The sequence below is a fragment of the Zalophus californianus genome, chromosome 6, assembly GCF_009762305.2.
Source record: "Zalophus californianus isolate mZalCal1 chromosome 6, mZalCal1.pri.v2, whole genome shotgun sequence".
NCBI classification, from domain to species: domain Eukaryota; kingdom Metazoa; phylum Chordata; class Mammalia; order Carnivora; family Otariidae; genus Zalophus; species Zalophus californianus.
In genome coordinates, this window is record NC_045600.1 from 41,775,551 (window position 1) to 41,803,238 (window position 27,688).

The following is a 27,688-nucleotide window of genomic DNA, read 5'->3' on the forward strand; positions in this document are numbered from 1 at the left end:
GCTTCTGTTCCTACCACTGAGTCTTTCACAAAGTAGCACAACCAAGTCAATGTTTAACTGGATTCTTTGGGCCTGGAATGGCAGAGTAGGAGCTGAAGGGACATCTCCATGGAAACCAGCCTCCCAGGCAGTGGCCAGAGGGTTTACTGTGTGGTGAAAGAAAGCTAGAAAGATGCCGTGAAGTGTTTTGTGGAGCTGCGGTAAAAATTCTGACGGACCTTAATTAGGACAAGCTAAGTTCAAGGCCCCAAACCACTTTCACCGTGGTTGTGCTTTGAATACCTTTACCGTGAAATGGGCCTGAGTCATTCTAAGGCTCACCCTCGGGTGACCAAAGTAGCACCCTTGCAAAACAAAGAGGAAGGGGCTCCCTCGGCCAGCCCCATGGCCTTTGCGTTCGGCCAGAATCTGGAAGGAAAGAGTTCCTATGTGTTCACAAGGCTGCAGGATCAGAATACAGCTTTGGAAAGGCAGCCACCTCCTCTCCGAGAGACGGGGTGTGGAAGACACTCGGCAGGTACGTGTGACACCCGTTGTGAGGTTTGCGGAGTCCGGCCAGGGGAAGCTATCGACAGACGTACGGGACTGTCTGTCTCCATAATCCTATCAGGAAGTTTCTAAACGGCTGAAACCTAAGGGGCCAGCTTTCAACTCGAGGCTGCGGCTGCGTGTTTGTCGAGTATTCCGGGTACATTAGAACCGGTGTGTAAACTCTGCACCGAGGGCTTTTTACCGTTCCGCACGAGAAGGAAAAAACCATTTTGTTTCAGCTTAGTTTATAGTGCTTTCAATGTTTATACCTAGCTTTGCCAGACGATTAAAATTATATAGATAAGACGTGATAAATTATGACAATCATATGTTTCAGTTAGATTCTAAATTTAAATCATTCTCTTCAGAACCATTTAGTGCATCAGCCTTTGTTGTTTTGAAAGCAACACTTTGGGAGTGAATTCATCCTAATGTGAATTTGGAAACCACCCCAAACAGAACTGATTTATTGCAGAACAGATAGGATGAGTCCCTCCCTCCCCAACCCCACATTCTTCACGCAGAATATGAACTAAGTTCTGTCATCTGCAGAACTAAGAGAATTTTCCCCCATTAGGATTGGAAGCTCTGAGCCTGAAGTGGCTATAAATTATCCTGGGATATTTTATAAGACATGTAAAATTTTTATGACAACCACAATGATAATTAAACAGTGATTCTAACTTGGGAAGAGAAATACAAGTATATAATGCATATGTATAGATCTATGTAATGTTTTCTTTACTTATATTCTGGATCAATAACACAAAAAGTTCCCATTACTGGCCAACTTGGCCAGAAAGCCTTATATTCTCTTTCAGTGTCAGGTAGATCTCACCCAGACTGATTCCCATGGCTATTTTCTGAAGAACTGACAACCTTTGACGGGGGATATGGCCTATTTTTATGTCTCCTACTTCCTAAGCATGTGAATGGGAATTTTCCTGTAGTTTCATTGAAGAGTTCCTTTTTTTATTCAAACCATGTATACAGAGTTTTAAGATTCTGGTAACTGAATAGCGAAAACTGATTCTAATGCATTAGAGTCCCACCTGGAAAATAATCTTATTTTTGAAATGACAAAATCACATTAAAAATAACAAAGGGATGGATGGCGAACATTCTGATCACTAATTTTAAGAGACCCGTATTCTAACTCAGCTCCACCAAATGCCAAATTATATGAGTTTGGGAAAATTACTGCACCAATTTCCTTCACCTATAAATCAAGGGTAAAAATAAAACTGCCTGACATAGCCTCTGCCATTTTGGATGAATTGAATTAAATAATGAGGTGTTACCACTCAAATCATAACACAAAAATCAGGAGGAGTCAGGCTGCTGAAAAACATGTTGCCAGAAATACTTACATTTCTTAATTGAAAATGTTTTTGTGTTGTTGTTGCCATTGCTGCTGTTTCTGTCTTGTTCAATGTGCCAGCATCTCCTGAGAGAAAATACAGACATGGTGAAGTTTTTAAGGTAGTCGTTCAAATGTTGTAAGGATAGAAACACATAATTACGCAGGGATTTTTCCATTTAAAATGCAAAGTGAAACTGTGGGATAGTCTCTGCAACAATCTGGAAATCAGGATGCTTCCCGATTACTAAGAGGAAAAGACAAGATTTCCTTCATGCAGCGTTGATCATGGTAGCAGTCCTACCGCCCCGGGGTAATCAAGCTAAAAACTAAAACCCATAATGGACCTCTTGAGTCCCAGCTCTGTTTCCTAACAAGGCTTAGCTCTGGAGCCCTAGCTTGCTTCATCAGGAAAGAATATTGATGTGTTGTATTGTAGGGCAACTTGTGGGAATTTCTTCCCCTAGTTGGAGGGACTATTTAATTGGGAACATACAATACTAAATATTGCATACTCCTGTCCAAACTCATGCTCCATTTTTTTGATCATCTATTTAATATCTACCCATCTATCGGTCCACCATCCATCTATTTCATCTGAAAAGACAATTTATTTTCATTTCTTAAAGATATATTTTTTTCTGATTTCCGAAATTTATTTTGGAGCAATTTCATGAAATTAAAACAAACGAAAAAGTTTCTCTTTTCCAGACCAAATTCTGTGTTTGAAAAATATTTGTAGTCAATACATTTTTTATTTTTCCAATCCATTATAATATAAATCTAATATAAATTCCATCCAGTATGAATCCAGAGAAGAGATGAGGAAAGCAAAAATTAAATCCTGGGGCTAGGCTAAATTTTATCCTTTGCATTCATGTAGGACCCCTGCCTTATGTGTTTCATCTCCACATTCAACATACAGGTTAGACAGGTATAACTAAAAAGGTCCCAAATTGTATTAACAAAATCTAATGATTAGTCTAATTTAATAGTCAATTTGTTTATAGGTTTTTTAATATTTATAAATTTATTTATTTATTTTTAATTTATTTTTTAATTTTATTATATTATGTTAGTCACCATACAATACATCATTAGTTTTTGATGTGGTGATCCCCGATCCAGTGTTTTTGTATAACACCCAGTGCTCCATGCAGAACGTGCCCTCCTTAATACCCATCACCAGGCTAACCCATCCCCCCTCCCCCCTCCCCTCTAGAACCCTCAGTTCGTTTCTCAGAGTCCATAGTCTCTCATGGTTCATCTCTCCCTCCAATCCCCCCCTTCATTCTTCCCTGCCTTCTCCTAATGTCCTCCAGCTGTTCCTCATGTTCCACGAATAAGTGAAACCATACGATAATTGACTTTCTCTGCTTGACTTATCTCACTTAGCATAATCTCCTCCAGTCCCATCCATGTTAATGTAAAAGTTGGGTATTCATCCTTTCTGATGGCTGAGTAATATTCCATTGTATATATGTTTATGGTTTGTTTTTATTTCTCTCTCAATCCTTCAAGTGCCCAGGGCCATGTATTTTGACATCCCACTGGAACACGGAGAAACAAGTATTATTAAAAGTCATCCACCCCGAAGACTTCAAGTAAGATGAATTTAAAAGGCTTCATAAGGAATTTCTTGGATTTCATGGTAACATCCCTTTTTAACTCTAATAAAGGAGGGATATTGCAAATGACTAAGTTAGTAAGAATGAGAATGTTGTTGAAGAGAATGCTGTCAGTTACAAAGACCTTATTTCTTTAGGATTTCCTTTTGTAATGATTTCACTTTTAAGACCACCCCCAAAAGAAGGAAACATAGTATCAAAGACACAGGTGCCATGTGATTCAAAAGACCTGCATCTGGCACTGATGAGCTAGAGGACTATGGAGAAATCACTTGTAACAAATAATAATAACAATCATAACAGCTAGGACTATTTAATTAGCACCTACTTCAAGTCAGATAGACTGCACAACTTGATCAGTGTCAGTCATTTAATCTTCATACTCCTCTAGGAGAAAGGAGGTATTATCTTTGCTTAATACATGTGGTTTAGAGAATTAAGTAACTTGTCCAAGGACAGTGTAGGTCAGATATCAACCAGATCTCCAAAGCCCATGCTCTTAACTATCAGCATCATTGATCTCTACAGACCTTCTATCCCTAAACTTCTATTGTTCTAAATGTTAACTGGTTGCTGAAATTGAGGACATTGGATTCCAAGGCAGCAAAGCAAGAGCTTTAAATGCATTCACCTTAATAAATATTTAATGAATTCCCTCCAGAGAGCTATAAATTCTAAGAACTCTTCATCGTAGAAAGGGAAAGAGATCTGAGTGGATCCTTGAAAATGAGCATCAGCTAAGAGAAGGGGTTGTTTGGGTTCTCCTGTGAGCAGGATCTATCACTGACATTGGGGAAAAAAAAAAAGAAAAGAAAAGAAAAGAATTGGAGCCAAATCCCACCTGCTACACAATTCACCCAGATATCTGGACAAATCCCAGAGGTATTTTAGTTCATTTGTTGGGGGTTATTTCTGTTTCAGTTGGTTTTTATTTACCTGTCTTCTCCAGAAGCTCACAATCATTGTTTGAAGTGATTATATCTTTTGTTCACAAAAGAAGCATTTTTCCCAAAATACTGGAAATCTCAAAACATTTTTATTTAAATAAAAATAAAGTATAATTATATCGAACTGATATATTATTTTAAAACTCTTGAGCAAATCTCTAGCTAAACTGGACAATTTAAAAACTTAGTTTTCTTCCTAAATCAAACGTACCTCTTCAGAGGAATGTGCTTAATACATGTTCCGGTGGAGGCAGTAAGCTGAATAACTCAAGTAGGAGATATCACTATAACCAGTGAAAAGTATTTGTGTAGCAGTTTGTAGTTCACAAAGTACTTTTTATGTCTATCAACCCTAAAGCAGCTAAAATTAGGCTTTGATTCTCAGATCAGTTCAAGCTCAAAAGGAGAACTTTAGTGTTTCAGAACCAAAGACTCTATCCCCACATCCTAACCAACCACCTGAAAAATCAAGACAAACGAATCATTCGAGTGCAAAGACTATGTCTTATTCTGTCTTATATCTTCAGTCACTAACACTTAATATGTACCCCCCAAAAAGCTTATGAATGAATGGTGAATGAATGACAATGAGCCCCATTATCCCTGGTGGGAATAAAATTCAAAATGCATTCTCCCTGCTATTGCAGACCTATAGTATCCCGGAATTGTAAGTCTAATTGACTAGCTGCCAATGTCATGGGATTATGAAGATACGGGAGTGTTTGTTGAACCCAAGAGCTGGGAAGCAGTTGGGCTTCAGCTTTGCCTTGGAACCTGAAAGGCACAACTCTCTCTGTGTCTCCCCTAAGCTATTCTCTGTGCATTTGCTTTATTCTTCCTGCAAATCGACTTTCTCTGCTCCTCAAGACCACTTGGTGAAATATGGCCACCCGCAATTCCTGAACTTACATTTTATAGTTCCAGTCAAACAGACAGATCAGCCTGGCTCTCTTGGCTCCAATTCGAAATTCCTGGGAGGAAAGATCTTACTGGCTCAGCTTTGTTCATGATTCCAGTTCTGTTCCAATAAGCTATGACCAGAGGATATGCTCATGCAGTAGAAATGTGGGCAGAGAAGCCCCCATCCCCCATCCCAATAAATTGTGGAAGCAGCTCCCAGAGAAGAGGGAAATCACTGGGAACTTGGCAGACACTCCCAAAGATATCAACTATAATTATCTTCACAAATGAGGCTCAGCACATTTTCCACCACAAATGGGTTTTTGAGAGAAAAATAAATGCTGGGTTCCCATGACATGCTAATTAATAGCCTAATCTCTGCCAAAGAAAATTCTAAAAGTATTTTTAATTATTAAACCAAATCTAATTGCATCCTAAATAATTTGAGTTGCACATTTGGCACTCTCCACTTCCTAAACATCTACTCCTCAAGTAAAGAGCAGGTCATGAACTAAAGTTCTCCAAATCGGGGCTGCTGAATTCAGAGAGTCTCTGCCAGGGAACTCTGAATCCAACGTGCTCACCTCGTGTTGCAAATGTGATCACATTGTCCCTCCTGGCCTGATTCACCTTCTCATCCAACCATCTCCGGTTCCACCTAAGGGGGAGATGGTCAACCGCCCCCACCCCCGGGGCCCCATGTAATGTGATTTCCTCAGATGACTTCCTCTTTCATCTCCCAAGATTTTCTTAAATCTCACTGTCCTACAGGCAGTAGGACAACCTATAATGATAACCTCGTGACAGTTGGAACCCTTACCCTGACACTCCTGACCGTGAACCACCACTATCTTTTCTTTTCCTCAGAACACTGACGTCTAACACACCAGGCAATTGACTTCTATTACGTTCACTGTGTATTTTGTTTATCACCTCCCCGCCAGCGCTAGAATATTATCTTTCCCACAGGCAGAGATTTTTGTCTGTTGTCTTCACTAATGTATCTCAGTGTCTAGAACAGTATCTGGCACATAATAGGTGATCAATAAATATGAGTTGAATAAATGTTGAATGAAGGAATGCAAAGGGGGAAAGATGAGTATAAGCCCTGCAGGTGGGAGATAAGGAAGGCGGTTCTGACCTGGATGGTTTTATTGTGTTGTTTTCAGTATTATATAGTTCGTCACAAATGTATTCCCTTTCCTTATCTTTTCTCCTTGCCCATTTTTGATTATCTGTTTCTTTGTGATTTGTGAGAGTGCTTTATATATCTTAGATCTAGCCCTTCGTTAGTTACACGTGTTACAAATATCTTTTCTTCATTTATGGTTTGCCTTTTCATTTTGCGTGTGTGTGTGTGTGTGTGTGTGTGTGTGTGTGTGTGTGAACACAAAGATGTCCACTTTAAATGTTGTCAAATTTCTCAATCTTAGTCTTTATGTTTTGTATTTCTTGTATTTTGTCTAAGAAATTTTTATTTTCCCCAAGGTCATAAAGATATTCTTCTTTAATTCTTTTTTTTAAGATTTTATTTATTTGAGAGAGAGAGAGTAAGCGAGAACGAACACAAGCAGGGGGAAGCAGAAGGAGAAATAGTCTCCCCACTGAGTGGGGAGCCCGACTCGGGGCTCCATCCTAGGACCCAGGGACCATGACCTGAGCCGAAAGCAGATGCTTAAACAACTGAGCCATGCAAGCGCTTCTCTTCTTTACTTCTTTCTGAAATTTATAATATTTACCTTTTCACATTTAGGCCTTAATCCATCTGAAATTCATTTGTGTGCAGATGTGAATTTGGAATTTAACTACTTTATTTTCATTTGAATAATCTGTTGTCCTGGGGCGCCTGGGTGGCTCAGTCATTAAGCGCCTGACTTCGGCTCAGGTCATGATCCCAGGGTCCTGGGATGGAGCCCCGCATCGGGCTCCCTACTCAGCAGGAAGCCTGCTTCTCCCTCTCCCACTCCCCCTGCTTGTGTTCCCTCTCTCGCTGTGTCTCTCTCTGTCAAATAAATAAATAAAATCTTTTAAAAAAAAATCTATTGTCCCAATACTCTTTATGGAATCATCCTTCTTTGACCATTGATTTAAAAAGTTACTTTGGTCCCATATTCAGTTTCCAGAGCTTCATGAGTCTGTTTTCAGGCTCTCTCTTCTGTTGCATTGGTCTATTTGTGTATCTCCATAGGAATTTCTCAGTCTTAATTATGTATCTTTAAGTCTTAATATCTAAAACAATAAGTCCTTTTATTTTTCTTTTTCAGAATTATCTTTGTTATTTATGGTGCTTTGCTCTTCCATGTGAAGTTTGGAGCTTTTTATCAAGTCCATTAAAAACCTTGCTAACATTTTGATTGAAATGCATTCATAGATTAATTGGGGAAAATTGACCACATTTATAATACTGAGTCTTCTAAACCACACACATTGCATAAATCTCAATTTACTCTGATTTTCTTTTAGATCTTTTAATAACGTTTCATAATTTCTCCACGGGGGTTTTGTGTGAGGTTTTTTTCTTAGGTTTGTTTCTAGGTACGTGTATCAGTGAGTGTTCAACCAGAGAAACAAAACCAGTAGAAGATTATATATATAATATTGCAAGGAATTGGCTTACATGAATGTGGAGACTGGCAGGGCAAGTCTGAAATCCACAGGGCAGGCCATCAGGGAGGTCGGGCTGCAACTGCAAGGCATGAGCTGAAGCTGCTGTCCATACGTAGAATTTTCTGTTCTTCAAGGGAGCCTCAGCTTTGCTCTTAAGACCTTTCAACTGATTGAATCAGGCCCACTCAAATTATCTAAAATAATCCTCCTTACTTAAATCATTATGAGGGTGCCTGGGTGGCCCAGTCAGCTAAGTGTCCAACTCTTGATTTCGACTTGGATAGTGATCTCAGGGTCCTGAGATCGAGCCCTGAGTCAGGCTCCATGTTCAGCATGGAGTCTGTTTGGGGTTCTCTCTCCCCCTCTGTCTCTGCGCCCCACCCCCGGCTTTGTGCACGCTCTCTCTCTCAAAATAAATAAAATCTTTAAAAAAAAAAAAGTCAAATGCTTATAGACTTTAATCACCTCTACAAAATAATATCACATTAACACCTAGATTAGTGTTTGAATAACCGGAGGCTGTACCCTACGCAAGTCAATGCTTACCATCAAAATAACATTGTGGGGGATTTCCCCTCCTATTATGAATATCGTGAGTGAAATCATGGTATTTGTCTTTCTCAGTCTGACTTATTTCACTTAACACTATACTCTGTAGGTCTGTCCATGTTGGAGCAAATGGCAAGATCTCATCCTTTTTTATGGTTACTTAATATTCTTCATGTTCAGCGTTTTGATAATGCTTGTAAAACAAATCTTCCAACTTACATTTTGATGCAGCTCTCCTGTACTGGGTAGAAAGGCAGAGAACAACTCAGTCTCTGATGTCAAGTTGTGATCCTGGCTCTAGTTTGCCATCTCACATGGCGCATCTTTAGGTCCCCTTTAATCTCTAGAAATAACTCACAGCCATCAGGAGCCCCAAATGCCTTATGGATCAGCTTCCTCTAAGTATGTATTTCTGCTTGTTTCCTGGTCCATGGAGATACATATCTTGTATTAAAGCCCAACCACATCTTTTTGGCTTTATGTTTTATATTTCATCGCTAGATGTTTGGGGCAAAGAAAATTATTGAAGCGTGAACTCGTTGTAATGCCTTGACCAGAAATTCCTCCTTGAGCTCATGATTTCGTGCTTCAAGTTGCCCTGGACACCTTTACCTTCTTCTGAGAACCTTAAAGGACATACATTCTTAAGTTATGGTGCCAAACAAATGTTGCAGTTTCTTTGAGCTTCTCCTGCCCTTCTTTCTCTTCCTGTTACTATGTAGGAACAACCATCTCAGGTTAGTGTGTCACCAAGCTCAGTGACTTCTGCTTGATTTAATCTCCATTTCGGAGTTTCCAGCTGACACTTCAACTGATTAGCCTGACCATTTGTTTCACTTGAGAAGCCAAATAACCCAGAAACCTTTCGACAGACAGTACATTTTTTATAACATGAGATAAAAAAAGGTGTCATTCTACCATACCAGTTCTCCAGTAATTCCTTCCCTTGTATTCTCTCTGAAGATGATGAAGTGAGGCAGTTTGCTTCCCAAGCAGGGAAAAGGAACATTGATATGGACCCAGAATTCTGGGGCAATTTCATTTGACTGGTTTGTTTAGAGAAGCCAATTTTCCAACAATTTTTTCTGCAGTGCTTCTCAGGCCAAGTGCAAATACTTATGGGAGGGATGTGCAATGTTAGTTGCTGCCATCTAGTGCCCTTTGTGGAGGAATAGTGCGATTCTTCAGTTCTTCTCAAAGGCCAGGAAGAAAGTAATTGCCTGGAGAGAGTTCTTAAAGATACCTACTCTTTAACTCTTATCAGAATTACGGGTTTAAATACAATGAGGCTGAAAATAGAAGAATATATATTTATATTTTCAAAGAAAAAGCTGGCCCTAAGAATCTCTGAATAGATTGTTTTGAAAAGCTGAAAATATTCAAATAGCTGGAGTCTTCAGATTCAATTTTTCAATAATGCACCACAAACAAATCCTCTGTGGTCCACTCTGATGTAGTTCCTCTATTCACTTGAGGCAGTATGGGAACCAGGGGACCCCAGCCTAGAAAATCATCAGAATCCCCAGGAGATATATTCCAAAGAAACGACTGAGAAGCGGGACTTCATTGAAATTCAAACCTTCTGCTCTGCTCTGCTCTTGACATTGTCAATAGAATAAGAAGGCAAGTAGAGAAGATCAAAGAGGGCAAGTAAGCATATGAAAATACGTTCAACATCATATGTCATCAGGGAAATGCAAATTAAAACAACAATGAGATACCACTATACACGTATTAGAATGGCCAAAATCCAAAACACTGACAACACCAAATGTTGGCAAGGATGTGGAGCAGCAGGAACTTCTTATAAAACTAAACATACTCTTCCCATACAACCCAGCAATTGTGAGCCTTAATATTTGCCCAAATGAATTGAAAATTGATGTCCACACAAAAACCTGCACAGGGATTAGTATGGCAGCTTTATTCATAATTTCCAAAATTTGGATGTAACCAAGAAGTCCTTAGGGAGTTGAATGGATGAAGAAACTGTGGTACATCCATATAATGGAATATTATTCAGCACTAAAAGAAATCAACTCCCAAGCTATGATGGAGATATGGAGAAAATTTAAAGACTTATTTATTTATTTGAGAGAGAGAAAAAAAACAATGAGCAGGCGAGAGGCTAAGAGAGAGACAGAGAAGCAGACTCCGTGCTGAGCGTGGAGCCCAACATGGGGCTTGATCTCACAACCCTGAGATCATGACCTGAGCTGAAATCAAGAGTCGGAGACTTAACCGACTGAGCCACCCAGGTGCCCTTATATGGAAAAAATTTAAATGTGTATTGTTAAGTGAAAGAGACCAATCTGAAAAGGCTATATAATATATGATTCCAAAAATAGTGGCATTTCAGAAAAGGCAAAACAACAGAGATGGTAAAAAGATCAGTGGTTGCCAGGGGATAAGAGGAGGAAGGGAGAGATGAATGGACAAAACACAAAGGATTTTTAGGGCAATGAAACTATTCTGTAGGATACTACATCGGTGGATACATGTAATTATACATTTGCCCAAATCCATAGGCTGTACAACACCAAGAGTGAACCTTAAACTATGGACTTTCAGTAATAATGACGTGTGAATGTAGGTTTATCAATTGTTAACAGATGTACCGCTCTGGTGAGGGATGTTGGTAGTGGAGGAGGTTGTGCATACGTGGGGGCAGGGAGTATCTGGGAACTCTCTGTACTTTCCAGTTTTGCTATGAGCCTAAATCTGCCCTAAAAATTAAAGTTTATTATTTATATATATAATATGTATATTCATTCCCAGGACATATTCTAGACCTGTTGAATCACAATCCCCAGTGAATAGCCCAGGTTTTTTGGTGTGTGTGTGTGTGTGTGTGTGTGTGTGTGTGTGTGTGTGTGTGTGTGTGTTTAATTTCAGGAGATTCTGATGATAAACCAGGGTTAGGAACAAGTAGAAGAGGAAGGAGCATGGGATTTGGAAATGGATTCAAACCTGAGTTTGAATTCTAAATTTGTCATTTTCTAGATGTGAAACCTTGGACAAGTTATTAACCTCTCGACAATTGGGGGATCATCAGAGTTCCCCACAGGGTTCACAGGAGGATTGAACCAGATGACATATTGTGACCCTGGGAATGACAGACAAGGGCAACTGTAAAGGCTCATGAGCCTCATCACCAGGAAGAACTAGATCCTGAACCAAGTCCAGGAAATGGCACAAACACTTCCTTGTCCACCCGTCAGGCCCTGAATACCCCCCTTCGGTCACTGCTAATTCTCCTTCCCACAGGTGCCTGGATAGCTCTTTCCTTTTGGTCTCCATTCCCCACAGGTTCTGATCTGATCGGCTGCTACCTCTCATGCCAACAGGTCCCATTTGCCCAGCAGAGAAGAGAGCCAGACACACCTCTCTCTTACTAGTCCTCATCACCTCTCATGACATCCTTGCGCAGTTCTTATGCTAAAACCCCCACTTTCTCCACCTAAGGTGAGAATGGAATAGGGAACCACTTTCTACCACAAATGCAAATTGTCTGGCACAGGCACATGTCTAAACTAAAGATTATTTGTCTCTCCTCCCTGTCTCCAAATGCGTTGCCCTCGTTTTTGTCCTTGTTTGGTGAGCTTTGGGCTGTGCCAGCAGAAAGGAATGTGGTTTGTTCTCCCTAGAACAGCTCAGGCCCAGGCCCAAAGACCAGGGAATTGTTCTACAGAGAAGTAGCAGGAGGCACAGGTCATGCTCGCCATGAGTGCTGGCTGCTCAGCATCCATTTCCCTGTCCCCTTCCTCTCTCTTTTCACTCTGGTCACCTTGAAAGCCAAGCTGGCTTCCAGGTCTACCCCTTGATAATGCAACCCATCAGACTAAAAATGAAAAATAATTTCAAAATAAATCATCATTTGCCTTTAGCATTGGACTGAGGTGGGAGGGGTGCTCACACTGTTTGCTGCAGTGCGGTGTCCTCCTCACTTTCCTCCTACTTCTCGAAACATCTCTTCTCCGTGTCCTTGGCCAGCTTGTCCCCATCCACCAGCTTCTCAGGTTGGAGCTCCTCAAGTCTTCAGTCCTTGGCTCTGCTCTTTTCACTCTCGACCTTACGGTCAAGATGGTCTGACCCATGACTATGGTTTCAGTTATTCTCTACTCAGGGATGATCCCCAAATATGCATCTCTAGCACAGACCTCTCCTGTGAGCTCCACGCCTGTATATCTCATTATCTACTCAACATCTACACTGGTAGGCCTCAAAGGCATCTCAACCTCAACCTGCTCTAAATTGAATCTGTATCCTCCTGTTATATCTCATTCACATCTGGCCTTCCCTAGGGTTCCCATCTCAGTGAATGATAACACTATCCATCCTTTGTATTTGGAGGCCATTTGGACCCTTCACTGTTCCTCACCAACTATAACAAATCTTGTTTGGTCAGTTTTAAATATTTGTAGAGCCCATTGATTTCCTCCAGGAGCCCGGAGCCCATCACTGTTGTCCCTCCTAACTGCCCTCACCGCATCAGGGATTGCTCTTCTCTAGTTTCCACAGTGCAGCTAGAGTGATCATTTTTTAAAAGCAAATGTAATCATGTCACTACTTTGCTTGATATATGTCAATGGCTGCCCATTGCTCTTAAGAAGACCAACATCTTTAGAAGCTCCATCAGGCCCTGTAAGACCTTGCCCCTGCCTACTACCTCTGCAGCCTCATTTGAGCAGTTCTTCCCTTTACTCCGAACTGCAGTCAACTGACTTCCTGCAGTTCCCTCAACAGATCCTGCTCTTTCCTACCTGGGGTGTTTGTGCATGTTATTCCCTCTATCTGGAACACCTTAGTCCCCTAAAATTTCCTGAATGTCCAACTTCGGCTAGAAATTACTTCCTCAGGAAACTTTCTTGGACTGCCCCCTTACTCCTCCCCCCTTGCACTAATTTTCTAGGGCTGCTGTAACAAAGTACAACAAACTGTGGGGCTTAAAACAATAGAAATGTATTATCTCACAGTCCAGATGCAGGAAGTCCAAGATCAAAGTGTTCGCAGGGTTGGTTCCTTCTGAGAGCTGAGCAGAAGAAGGATCTGTTCCATGTCTCTCTCTTAACTTCCAGTGGTTTCCTGGCAATCTTTGTCACTCCTTGGCTTGTAGAAGCATCACCCCGATCTCTGCCTTCATCTTCACATGGTGTTGTCCCTGTGAACATACAAATTTCCCTTTTTTAATGAGGACACCAGACATATTGGATTAAGGGTCACCCTGCTCCAGTATGACCTCATCTTTAATTACATCTGCAAGGACCCTATTTCCAAATAAGGTCACATTCTGAGATTATGATTATGGGGGTTAAGACCTCAAGATATGAATTGGGGTGGGGGGCACAATTCAATTCATAAACACCCTCCATTCCCAATGTGGAGTTCTCTGGTTATATACTGTCATTGTCCTACCCTGTAGACTTTTTCTTCAAAGCACTGATCACAGTTGGTAATTATCAATGAATAATCATACAAGCAAAATGTATTGGTTCCCCCACCAATTATAAGCTCCATAGGGACCATGTTTGTTGACAACTGCACCCCCATGCGTGGCACACACTAGCTGTCCAGTATATACTCACTGAGTGAATAGATAAATTCTACGGCCCTCCAAGGTCCCTGCCCGCATGTCAGTGTGGAGAGACCCACCTTTGTCTCCCAGGCCTGCTCAACTACTGCCAGAGCATTAAGTCATCCGAGGCAAGTAGGGCTAAAGGCAGACCCACTGGTTCATCATTGGCTTACCAGTCTTAATGACCCTTTGAAACTCTTAACATGATCTCCCCCATAAAGACAAGCCCCGGCTAGAAAAAAAAAAAAAAGGCAAACAAAATAAAACAAAAAAAGACCACATCTAAGATTTGTAAGCCCACTGCACTTTCATTTTAAATGCGCCTCCTGGGTGCCAGTGATTATTATGGAGGAGGCTGAGGGAGCTTCTCTGGAGAGCTTAATACAGGTCACTTCCCTAAGGACTGGAAGGGTCCACTGGGTGGTTAAGGAATGAATAAAACAAATTCCTGGTGCCTCTTTCATCTCTAATACTCTAAGCCCCTAGTTGTCTGATAACTTTGGACTCGGTCCGTCGATGCAGACAGAAAAGGATTCTTAGCGTTTTGACTCTCTGACCAATATTTAGATCAATAAGTCCCTGGCAGCAGTGCAATAGAACAATAAAGAACCCAGATGAGTTGAAAAGTCTTTTGCACTGATACGACCACAGTCCTGTTGAATTCGCCTTCCCTATGTGCTCTCAGGAATAAGTGCTGCTTTGGCAAAGTATTAAGATAGTTTAATGCCTGGCTTTTATGTTTCATCATCTCATGGCATGAGGAATGCTGAATGCTCTAAATGTTGGACTTCTAGAAGCTTGAACCCATTGACCTGCCACAAGTAATTACTTCTGAAATGCTCCTGAGCCAGCAAGAAGCCAGAACAACTCACAAAGCAAAGGTGAACTGCAGCACTCACTGGAGGGGGTGGGTAACGGGGGCGGGGAGGGGGGGGCGCTCTCCTTTTCATATACTGCTTGCACAGAAGACCTCAAAGCCAAATCTGACTATGAAGTCACTCAGCGTTAGGACCTTCCAGAACTATCCATTCTCTCCTGGGCCTGCCTCCAGCTGGCAAAGACTCTTGTCTCTGAGGTAAACTCTGGGCCCTTCTCCACTTCCTGGTGAAAACAGGGAGATGCAGATAAGAGAGAGGAATTTTACTTGGACATTGGTAATTCTAGAAGTGTTCAAATGTATGAAAAATCTGGCAAAATTCTTTCTTTTTATTCTTCTCCTCAGGTTAAACCTTTCTCCTCAGTCTCAGTTTTCAGGGGAAATCACTTCTACGAGGTGTTCCTAACTTATTTACCATCACCTCCCCAAAAAGGAATCCTTGGAAAAGGTCTTCTGAAGAGCTTTTTCCTTTTATTCATTCGTCAGCTTCTGCTGGGAAAATGCCCCTCGTGTAGACGTGAAAACTGGGAGGTAGTAAACTTTCAACACTTTCCACTCCCGCTTCATTTTGGAACCAGCTAGGCTGCACACCTGGCTGATTTGGTAAAAGAGGTCAAGGCCAGGTGTGCAATGCTGGCAGAACTGTAGAGATGGTCCCCTCAGGAGGCTCGCAGCAGCCAACACAGTCCCTGTCCCCAGGGCAGCAAAAAGGTATCACGGAGCACATCTGGCTGCCGTATCCCTTCCCTCTCCTGGCCACAGCAAGGGGCGAACAAAGGTGTTTTCACCCCTGGTCGCCCTTAATAACTGTCTGCACTGTCCCCCTGGGGTTTATGCTGCACCAGGGGAGATCACCAAAGTCACAAATAATCAACTTCCTAATATACCAGGACTTATATTGGCATATGGGGGTACAGGCTACAGAAATGGGTTCCATTTAGCCATTCAGTGGCTCCCCTCCAATGCCACGGCCAGACAATGGCAGAAGAGGCTGGAAGAAAGAGGCCAATCTTATCCAACCAGAACACATTTCTGGGGAGATAGTGATAAGCATCTATTGACAGGGTAAGCGATAGTTCATCACAATGAGATGTGGAAACATAGTTCCATTTAAGGTGTGCAAAACTCTACAGGAGCCTTAGAAACTACGTTATACGCACAGCAAAGTTCCATTCACGGAGAGCTACACAAAGGACCCAGTGGGGAGCTACAACGATCCACCTTTGACATCACAAGAGATCTCGATGGATTATAACTGATGGCTGATGAAGATCTCACTCTGTTCCAAAAAAAAAAAAAATTTAAAGTTGTGGATTGCAGAGTCAGTAACAAATTACCCCATTCTAACGAGTGTGTCATCTTTCGCAGCTGGAACTGGAAAAGAAGATGCAAACTCCAGGGTACACTCCCGGGAAAAGACAATATTTACATAAGATGCAAATGCTGGAAATGAACCGTAACAGACAAGAGGTAAGTATGAGAAGAGAGGAGTGTCATATTTACCACGTTTACTCCACATCATCACTGCCCTCACACTTGAATGGTTTAGCATCTGTCCCCAGGCTTTACTTATTTTAAATTTGGTCATTGGCACCGAAGCCTCAACTACTGGAATTGGGAAACATCAGCAAGATCCCTTCTGCCACCAACCCTGTTGAGCCTTTTCTTTGTTTTCAATCACAAGAATGAATCTGTGTCCCAAGTCTCTCTGTTCTTGCTTTCCTCTTTTTCTTTTTCCTCTTCACAAATTGCTCCTATGACATTCTGGCTCCAGCAGGAAAATGAGGTGAGATCACTTGTCTCAGTTTAGGAGATTAGAGGGAGGTGAGTGGGTCTTTATTTTGATACCTAGGCATCCTCCATTCTGCACACCATGGGATTATCCTACAAGAACCATCTCTGGTAACAAACCCCTTTACAGTCATGTCTCCTGTAATTGTCATATTCCACTCCTCACTCTGGAATTTAAGCCTAAAGTCACTGTCTTCTGCAATCCCAAGTACATCGGTGGCCTACCAACAAATGTTTTTACAAAGGTCCTCCTCTTAAATCAAGCCATGCCTTTTTGAGACTGTGGGCATACTCTCCTCTCTCCTAACAAGCCTGTGCCTAGAGAAAGTTTCTGTACCTTCTAATAGGAAAAAAAAAAACTGTGTTCTGGTTAGGGGACCAGAATACACATAAGCACACAACTTGCAAAGTGGCTGATCTGGTGACCTATTCTGGTGACAGGAGCTCAGGGGGGAGAACACTAATCCATTATAGCTGATCATTTTCAGAAGAAGAGTCTTCACAGGGAGGCAAGAATTAATAAGCCAAAACCGAGGGACCGTAAAGCCAAGAAAATCCTTCAAAGCATCCCAAGACATGACAGGGGTCTTCCAACCTTGTTGCCGGATGAAACCTTGAACAGAAGAAGTCCAGGTCAGTCATACAAATTTTTTTAGCAGAATAAAATATTTCAGGTGTTTTTAAAATTTCATCAAATAAACTTCCGGTGCGGGGAGGGGGGTGGAGGGACAGCAAGTAGCCTTGGGTTTCTGCTGCTAATGTACTTCCTGGAAAGTAGGGATCACACTGTCATGTAATTTGGAGTGGCTGGGAGGAAAAGACAGAAGCTCAAACACTGTAGGAAGATGTCTCTTTTCAGAGGTCTCCCGGGCTTCACGGGCATTCTGGCCATGCCTGCTCCATCCGTAGGAAGAGGAGAGGCAAAAGAGCCTCAGCTTGTGGTTAAAGAGAATGAAGCACGTGGACTTCTATTAAATAGCAAACCGGTATCAGTCAGTCTGCTGCCCTCTGTAGACACCTGCCGCCATCCCGCTTCTCCCCCGCCAGCCCGCCGAAGCTCATTCGGACCGTCTAAAACTGAAGCCAGCATCACGGCCCACCCCAGGCTTGCTCCTGCTGCATCTGCAGGAGTGGGTGAGCCCTCCACACTCTCAGGCCAGAGACCTGAGGCCTTTCCAGGCCTCCTCCTCCCTGCAGCTGGTCAGTCACAAAGTCCTGTCATGTCACCTGGCACGGAACTCGTACCTTTCCACATTCCCAGTGCCACCCGCAGGGCATTGTGTCACACCAGGGCTGTGGCTCCAACCTCCTGACTGTGTTCCTCCCTCAAGTCTCGCCCTGCTTCCATCAGCCCTCTGTCCTGATGGTTCTTGGGACCGTCCCCAGGCCAGCAGCCCCAGCATCACCCCGCGGCGTGGCTGGGTCCCAGCCAGAGTGATTGAATCAGGAAATGTAGGGGCAGAGGCCAGCCATCTGGGTTTAACACCCCCTTAGGTGATTCTGATACCCTTAAAGTTTAAGAACCACAGCTCTACTTGGTAATCAAAGTATTGGCCACAGACCAGCAGCATCTCCGTCACCGGGGAGTTTATTAGAAATGCAGAATTTCAGGCCACACTCCGGACCTACTGAACCATTTTATCAAGATGCTGAGGTGATTCTCATGCACGATCATTTCAGAAGCACAGAGCTAATAGCCAAGTAATCTTATAAAATGCCAATCTGACCATATCATTCTCTTGCTTAAAAAAAATCCTCAGTGAGGGGCGCCTGGGTGGCTCACTCAGTTGAGCATCTGACTCTTGATTTCAGCTCAGGTCATGATCTCAGGGTCGTGAGATGGAGCCCCACATAGGGCTCCACACTGGGCATGGAGCCTGCTTTAACTTCTCTCCCTCCCTTTCCTTCTCTCTCTCCTCCCTCTAAAAAATAATAAGTAAATAAAAATTTAAAAAATAAGCTCTTAATCCTGGTACTCTAAGCCTTTAGGATCTACTTGTTGCCTACCCTTGTGGCTGTCTCTGCTGCCATTCTTGTGCCCGACTTTGCCTCCAACCAGGCCAGACTACTCCGTGATTTCCAACAGACATCCTGTTCATAGCCTCTGTGCTGTGTAGTTCCACCAGTTGCAGCCCCATTAAGTTTGCCCGGTCCATATCCCCCCAGGGCAATGGGGGGGATATTTGGATGTATAATCTTGGTCACACGCACAGTTTGCTGTGCCGTGAGCCAAATCCCCACATCAGCAGGACTGACCGCTGAGAGATCTACAGAAATGCCATGTCTCATGTCTCTGGACGTCCTGAGCTTCTCAGATGCAAAGTTGCCAGGTGAAAGAGACACTGCTCCTGCTCGGAAGAACAGGATGCTTAATAAGTTAACTAAATAAGAAGAGGCTGAATAATTGAACATCTACTTGGGGAATCTATTGAACCTATACTCCCAGTGCCAGAATGAAATATGCTATGTACACACAGAGATAAACAACTTTTACAGTTTAGAACCTATTGCCAAAACAACCCCCAAAAGTGTCTCAGCTTAAGTTAGATACTTAGAGTCGTTGCTTGAGGGCAAGCCAAGAAAAACCAACATTGGTAAAATCTTTGGAAGATGCCCCAGATCTGGAGGGGCCCAGGAAAGATGGTGGCATACAGAAGAGGGTTTCTCTGCATTCCTGATGCTTTTTACAGCTGCTTCATTTTGTTGTAGTCAAGGTTTAAAAATTGATTGATTGATTTTAGAGAGAGGGAGAGAGCACGGGAGTGCGGGGAGGGGCAAAAGGAGAGGGAGAGAAAAATCTCAAGAAGACTCCGTGCTGAGTGTGGAGCCAGACTTGGGACTTGACCTCACAACCCTGAGATCATGACCTGAGCCGAAACCAAGAGTCGGACGCTTAACTGACTGAACCACCCAGGCGCCCCTCTGGCTAAGGTTTGTTGAGTGCTTGCTTGTTGCACCTCCTTGTTGTGAAGGAGTTAGTGCTAGCTCTCATGTGACAGAGCCAGAGTTCAACGCCAGGTCTTTCTGACTCCAAAGGCTCACTCTACCACCCCCACCCCTCCTATACCCTCATCAGGAATCCAGGGACTTGGAGCTCTGTCCAGGACAACCTTGGCAAAGTCTGCAAATAGAGGGGAGTGACTCCTCAACCTTGGCCGCCCCTCTGCCAAGCCCACAGATTTCACCACCGCAATAGGCATGTGCTCAAGCAATGATTCCTTTTTCCTTATTCCCAGGTAGCATCTTTGCTTTCTCTCTCTGTCTACTAAAAGCAGTTCGTTTTGCTTTCTCCTGAAAGTGGGGCAAAGTCAAGATCATAGATTTACAGGAGCTTCCTGCTAGTCCAGTTCTGGTCACTAAGATTCTGCTGTACCCACCTCCTCTTATTTAATGCTATATTTGCCCATTCTTGTTCCCTCTTTGGGAAGGTGGGATGAGAGTTTTAGGTCTCTTATAAGATAAAGGTTGGTCTTTGTTTTCTGCCGCCTCTTTAAAATGAAGTTTTACATATACCTTACATTTACCCACTTCAAATACATTTCATATCTATTTATATAATGAATTACACATGACTTGTATAATTGTATGATAAATACATACAACTTATACAATAAATTACTTATAATTTATATGATGGCTCACTTGTTCCTAACTTACACAAAGTGAACATTGTTCTATGGGTGTACAATTTCATGAGATTTAACATGTTTATGTGGCTCCTGCCTTTTCCAGAAGCCGTGATCTAGTATAAGGTCGTGGGTAGAAAAAGCAGTGAACTTGAAATCAAAGTTCTTCATTTGAGCCCCAAGAAATACATTTCTAAATGTAAACTCCATGGGAGCTTTTGTTTCTAGAACAGTGCCTGGTACACGGTAGCCTCTCAATAAACATTAGCTATATATTTTTCTAGATAGCTTTATCAAAGACATATCTCTTTCAGGTGGCAACTTTGCATCTGAGAAGCTCAGTACCTCCAGAGACATGGCATAAATCAAAGTTCTTCATTTGAGCCCCAAGAAATACATTTCTAAATGTAAACTCCCTGGGAGCTTTTTGTTTCCAGAACAGTGCCTGGTACACAGTAGCCTCTCAATAAACATTAGCTGTATATTTTTCTAGATAGCTTTATTCTACATATAGACAGAGATTAGCTGTCTAACTAGCTAAGCTCCAGTTGCTTAACCTCTCTGAACCTCAGTCTCCACATCTGTAAAACAGGAATAAAGCCTTGCCTGCCATGTAGGGTTTATGGAAAAATTAATCCAATATGTGTAAAAGCACATCAAAATGTAAAGTGCCAAGCCCATGCATGGAAATAGAGGCAACTGAAGAAAGATGGAACTGAGGTCTTATAGTGAAAATCACTATCTACTTCAGGGGAAGCGGCACCTTTGAAACATTGTCACCTTCACAATTCTGGTCTTTTTGGGCCACCCGCACCATTATCTACTTAGTATTGTTCTTTAAAGTATCCTGAGGGTTTGTGTGTATGTGTGTGTGTGTGTGTCTGTTTTAAATTCAGCCTTGTCTATGAAATAAGTGTGGAATTACGGGTTTGATGGAATGGTGATACATTTTGCTAAAACATACATATATTATAAAATACATAACCATCAGACACTTTTAACACTTTAGAGAATCCTTGAACTACCTGAAATCACTCCCTATTTTTCCCCCACTGGTCTCTGTTGCTTTTCTCTCTTCCCAAATTAATTTTGAAGTTGGACACACTCTCCTCTGCTCTGCTCACCCAAAACCCATTTAGGTTTTTCAACGTATTTTTCTTTTTCTTTTTCCTTAAGTCTAGCAACCCCAGAGAATCAAGCAGGGATTTATAAAAATGTAACAAGTAAAAAGACATCTAGCTGAGAAGTTCTTAAACTTTAATGCTATGTATACAAAACTATGTACATAATACTTTATGAATGATTTAAGAGAGATCCAAGGATAAAATAGACCATGTGAATTTGGCTTCACGCACTAACTTTAGACCTGTGTTATCATAGCATCAAGAGCAGGGTGGGACTTAAGCTGTTATTAATATTGCATTAGACTCCACCATTAACAAACATTCTCTTCCTGTTTCAAAGCTCCTGCCTCTAGTCCGCAAATTGCTGTTCCCAGTCTGCACGATGCCTCTAGTAGTTCTTGGCTCATTGGCAGAGTAGAAATGGTTACACCCCCTGGCCCCAAGGAATGAAGTCTTTCCCAGTCCTAGTTACCAATACTTCTCGCCTCCCCAAATTCTCCAATGGCCCACTTGCTCACTCATGTATTCATAGATGTGGTTCCTGGCTTTGCAATAGTACAGACAAGGAACAAGGAGAAGTCCGGTGACAGTATAACTGGGAGACCTCAGTTGAGAGATCTGAGAGAGTCAGGTTTCCACGAGGAAGTGATATTTAGACTAACACAGGAAGTAGCTGGACAAAAGAGACAGGAATCCATGTATGTGTGAGGACCAAGATGCTGGAACATTCCAAACTGTTAATGGTCACAGTGTGTGCAAAATCTCTTGAGTAGGAAGGAAGCTGGCAGATTCTAGACACTGGGTAGGAAAGAGAGATTCAGGTAGTGATCAGAGATGGCTCTGGAGGCACAGGCAGGGTACAGAGCACACAGGGTCTTGCAAGTTGAGTCAAATAAGGACTTTGAACTTGAATTTAAGATCAATGGGAAGCCACTGAAAGGTCAGGGGAGCCACACAATCAGGCTTACATTTTTAAGCATCACTCTGTCTACCCTGTGGAGGATGGATGGGAGGAGAATGCAAGAGGACATGGGGAGACAAGTGATAAGGACATAGCAGAAGTGCAAGTGAGAGATGGTGCTTGGACCAGGAGAGCAGAGTGACAGAAGAGAAGGAGCCGGATGTGAGATATGTAGGAGACAGAATTGGAAGAACCCGGTGATGGATCGCAGGTGGATTCGTGGAGAGAGCAAGAAGACAGGGAGGTTTCTTGGGTCACTCTTGAAGAACTAGGCAGACAAAGGGGCAAAGCTAGGGCAGTTTGCTGAATTAGGCTAACTGGGAGGAAATGAGGGTTTGAAAGAGAAAGAGAAGGCAAGGGTGACATGTTGCCAGGAGACAAAAATGGAGGCGTCTGATTATACAAACAAAAGTGTATTGTAGCTCAGGAGAGAGATTAGGGCTGCAGACATGAATTAACTATGGTTTTTGGTCACTACTATGTGTATAGACAATAACAATAATTATAATAACATTCAAGTGGCCCCTCACCAAGGCAGAAAGGAAATTGATGGATCACAAGGCACAAACGCTCGCATTGAGATGCTTGATTTTCTTGTGTAACAGTATGCCGCATAACAGTACGCAACGTCAGCTATCAAGGGCTTAAATAAAATATGCCATAAGTTTAATAAACAATTATCCTTAAGATGACATCCAAACGTTACAGATGGTTCAACCAGATGGAGGGGACATTCTGGGTTTTGACCCAGGATGATTTTCCTAGCTCAGAAGTGGCCATTGTTTTTGTTTTGTTAAAAGCCAGCCTTGCTTGAATAAAGCACCTGTTGTTCTGAAGTGCATTAAAAAAAATTTTTTTTTTAAGTTTTATTTATTTATTTGAGGGGGAGAAAGAGAGAGAGCATGAGCCGGGCAGGGAGGGGTAGGGAGAGAATCTCAAGCAGATTCCCCACTGAGCATGGAGCCCGACCTGGGGCTGGATCCCATGACCCCGAGATCATGACCTGAGCTGAAATCAAGAGTTGGACACTTAACTGACTGAGCCACCCAGGCGCCCCCCCTGAAGTGCATTTTAAAAGGGCACTGGGTACAGCTTAAATAAAAAGCTACATACATACATACATACATAATATCCTATGTCAAAAAATAAATGATTAAATCTCTTCTAGAAAGTATAGAAAGTAAAAGAAAATGCATGACCCTTTGAGCTATCTAGTTCTACAGGTCTAGGGTGCAGCCCAAACATTTGTGTTTCTAAAAGGCTTCATAGGCGATTCTATATGAGGTGAGAGTGGATAGGAAGGTCAGGTGTCATGCACCTCGCACATAGTAGCTGTTGAAGAAATTGCACTAGGTGACATCACCCGTGCAATACTCTTGCCAAAAATGCTTAACCGTAATCTAATCATAAGGAAACAGACAAACCCAAATTTAGGGCCATTCTGCAAAACAATTGATCTGGATTTTTTTTTTTTTTAATTTATTTGACAGAGAGAGACACAGCAAGAGAGGGAACACAAGCAGGGGGAGTGGGAGAGGGAGAAGCAGTCTTCCCGCCGAGCGGGGAGCCCGATGCGGGGCTCGATCCCAGGACCCTGCGATCATGACCTGAGCCCAAGGCAGACGCTTAACGACGGAGCCACCCAGGCGCCCAGATCTGGATCCTTTAAGAATGTCAGTGTTAGGGAAAAAGAAGAAGACAATGAAGAGGGTTTGGAGGAAGAGGAAGAGAGGGGTCGAGAGTGAGAATGAGGGAGAGAGAGAAGGAGGAGGGCAGAGGAGGGAGAGAAAGAAGAGAAAAAAGAAAAGAAACAGATAGGGAAGATTATGCAATACATAATCCTAGATTGGATCCTGGATCTAAAAAATAAAACACAAACAGGCAAACAAAAAGCAGCTATAAAGAGCATCACTGGGACAACCATGAATATTAGAATGTGGACCATATATTAGAAAACAGTAATATATCAATGTTAAATTTTCTAAGTGCAATAGTTGTAGTTAAGTAGGAAAAGCACCCTTGCTGTTAGATTTGTGGTGATGTATTTGGGGGGGGGTTGTAACTGCAGCTAATTCTCAAATAGCTCAGCTGAAAAGCAGGAGTGCATGCATGCATGTATAAAATGAAAGCAATATTGTGACAAAATGTCAATGAGTTGGGATATATAGGTATGTATTGTATTATTCTTGTGACTTTCAGAAGATTTTTAAGAATTTTAAACAACAAGAAAAACACTTTTAATGCTTACAGAGCTTTATATATATATATATATAAAGTTGAACTCATATGTAAATATATATGATATATATTTCAACATATGTATATATTTCAAAAAGAATACCAAGCACATTATTCTGTGTTCATAAACATCTAGGCACTTAATAAACAAACAAATCACTGTTAGGAGAAAAAGAATTAATTAAACTTTAAATTTTTTGTAGGAAATTCACAGAATGAAGATTTGGGGGAACATCAAGCAAGGAATGACTGTTGTCCCCGGAAAATTGGCAAAATGGAAACGTGGCTCCGTGAACAAGAGGCCCGGGGCCAGCTTCTCTGGGACAGTTCTAGCTCTGACTCAGAGGAGTTGACAAAAAGTGAGAAGAAACCACAGGCACTGGTGAGGACCAGGACAGAGAGAATCCCAGTTTTTGATGAGTTTTTTGATCGAGAATAAAAGTGCTGTTCGCTAACCTAGAAACTGAGCGCATTGAAAGCTTGCTTCCCTGTAAAAGTTCTTCAGGTTAGTTGTATGAATTATTTGGAGGAAACCCATCGCTGTCTTTTCATCTGGAGTCTTACAGTTAACAGGTTTGTCCTATATTATTAACTATGCTGCCTAACTGCCTCAAAACTTAGGGCATTTGATTGTCCCTCTTTTCGGTGGCTTGTGGGGTTCAGCTGGATGGTTCTGCTGGCCTCTCGTGGGATCTTTTATGTAGTTAAAGTCAGACGGCAGCTAGACTGGAATCATCTGAAGGTTCAACCAGGTTGTGCAGGCTGCTGGACCTGACCCCTTCCCCTATAGTCTCAGAGCCTCTTTACATGGTTTCTCCAAGTGGTCCCTCCATCATAGTAGTGAACTTTTATATCAGCCCAGGACTCTCCACAGCAAGTGTTCCAAAAGGAGGCAGCAGACCTGCCAGTCCTCTTAAATCCTCCAAATGGAACGGGCTCCCCACCACTCTCACCACATCCTATTGGTTAAAGCAAGTCACAGGCCATGAAAGAGAGGGCTACACAGGGCACAAATTGCAGAGTGCTCTGTTGGAGTTCCTCTTTGAGACCTGCCACCACACCATACTTTTAAAAAGCAAATTAGGTCTTATAAAACAAATAGATGGGAAAGTAGATTTTATACAAATAAAAACGAGTTTTTAAAGAAAAGTCACAGTAATACTACATTAGACACTAAGCCCACGGAAGTCACTCCTTGGGAGTTAGCGGCTTGTTATAACAGAGAGGCTGCAGGAAAGAGATGGGATAAGGTCAGGTGTGGAAGGTCAAGGCGAATGAAATTTCAAAAGTTAATAAAGATCTCTTAGATTATGAGGTAGATCTTAGGACTCTTTAAGACTAAAAGGAATCCTAGAAATGTTCAGTCCCCAAAGTGACTCTATTAACAAAAATCAGATTTTTAGGCGATTTTAAGAGCTTCTTTTGTGTAAAATTAGGCTCCACTCTTAGCATAATCTAAAAATACTTGTAAGCCATTCAGAAGCTTCTAAGAATTTAGGGAAACTTTAAAACAAAACAAAATGAAAACATCCGTTTAAGCCTTCTGTAGGAAACATCTAAAAAGAAAACAAAAATAGGGAAACACCACCCAAATTTGACATTCAGTGCATTCAGATCAGTCACTAAGAAGCCTGCTGAGTCAGGGGAAAAACCTTCGTGTTCTTGAGAGGATGGAAGACACTTAGGTCATCCCTGGGCATTTCTGTTCCCACGTCCGACTTTTCTGTGGTCAGTGAGAAGCATATTTGCTGCAATGCAATACATAAGTTGCTTGACCAGCCAGCCTTCTTGAAAAAGTAAGATCTCTGAGAGGAGAAATGAGTCCAACCCATTCCTCATGTCCTCACACATTACGGTTTACCTGGAAGAGCTTAGAACAGTTGCTGAAGAGAGCGGGGGCCCAAGCATGTCTTCATCGCTCTGGGCTATGACTTGAGATTGGACGACACCCCTTCTCTCAGCTTCCTGGCCTGTGAGCTCCATCCGGGCACCGGCCGTGTCTCCTCCCTGTGGCACCCGCACTTCCTAGCACGACATCTGGCACAGAGTTTATTATGAAATGTTTGTTGAATTTGTTAACTTCTGTGTTAACTAGGCAATTAGAGAGGTGCTTGTTTCTCCCCAGCTATGCGGTTGTTCATTCTAATCTCCGTCATTTCCCAAGACTCACAGACATACAAGGTTGATGATACAGTTAAAAAAGGGGGGGGGGATTTTTTTCAAAAGCTTTTGGAATTTATACATCTAAATGGAGGGCATAAATTAAGCATTGCCTTGGGATATTGGAGCAAGACACATATGCCAGTGAGGATGTCACAGCTCAAAATATTTTTCAAGACTCTATCCGAAGAATGTTTTCCCTGTTGGAATGTATTTGCTCGCTCCATGTGGAATTCCCCCTCACTTGATTATAAATTCAAGAATTTGAAATTATGGGGCACCTGGGTGGCTCAGTCGTTAAGCGTCTGCCTTCGACTCAGGTCATGATCCCAGGGTCCTGGGATCGAGTCCCGCATCGGGCTCCCTGCTCAGCGGGAACCCTGCTTCTCCCTCTCCCCCTCCCCCTGCTTGTGTTCCTGCTCTCTCTGTGTCTCTCTCTGTCAAATAAATAAATAAAATCTTAAAAAAAGAAAAAGAATTTGAAATTATGGTAATAGTGATGATAGTAATAACTGCTAGTGGGCATTGACTGCTCACTGTGGCAGTACTCCCCGAATGCTTTCTGTTTGAAGTCCTCACGACAACTCTGTGCATTGGTATGAACATCACCCCCCCTTTTACAGACGAGGAAACTGGGGCACAGAGAGGTTAGGTAACTTGCCAGAGTGGTCCCGCAGAGTGGCCCTTTGGAGTAGACTGTTGCCGACCAGGAGGGGCCTGAGGGGAGCCCGGAGCAACTTCCCCCTCTCCTCAATTTTACCTCGAACTCACCAGCTGCATTATGTGGCCTTCCACATTTTTTTTCTATTACATG

At 42.3% G+C, this 27,688-nt stretch overlaps 1 protein-coding gene across 6 annotated transcripts; it reads left to right on the forward strand.

Annotated features, from left to right (window-relative positions):
• Positions 1-157: 157 nt before the first annotated feature.
• Positions 158-27,230, forward strand: CCDC198 (coiled-coil domain containing 198). Of its 6 annotated transcripts, none has more exons than XM_027572530.2 (6): positions 158-517; positions 3,413-3,495; positions 14,892-14,978; positions 16,343-16,444; positions 17,254-17,398; positions 24,918-27,230. In XM_027572530.2, the coding sequence occupies exons 1-6, from the start codon at positions 295-297 to the stop codon at positions 25,151-25,153; spliced, it is 876 nt and encodes a 291-aa protein (XP_027428331.1). In that variant the 5' UTR covers positions 158-294; the 3' UTR covers positions 25,154-27,230. The 6 variants fall into 6 exon arrangements, with proteins under 6 accessions (XP_027428331.1, XP_027428332.1, XP_027428333.1 ...); XM_027572531.2 differs by having other exon boundaries at positions 17,257-17,398; XM_027572532.1 differs by lacking the exon at positions 24,918-27,230 and adding an exon at positions 17,625-17,799.
• The last annotated feature ends 458 nt before the right edge of the window (positions 27,231-27,688 follow it).

Excerpts from the sequence above, each read along its gene's own strand:
- CCDC198 (XM_027572530.2), top strand. The coding sequence starts at position 295 with ATGGGCCTGAGTCATTCTAAGGCTCACCCTCGGGTGACCAAAGTAGCA. Across the intron at positions 518-3,412 it reads GTGTGGAAGACACTCGGCAG|TGCCCAGGGCCATGTATTTT; the intron begins GTACGTGTGACA and ends CAATCCTTCAAG. Across the intron at positions 17,399-24,917 it reads CTTGAACAGAAGAAGTCCAG|GAAATTCACAGAATGAAGAT; the intron begins GTCAGTCATACA and ends AATTTTTTGTAG.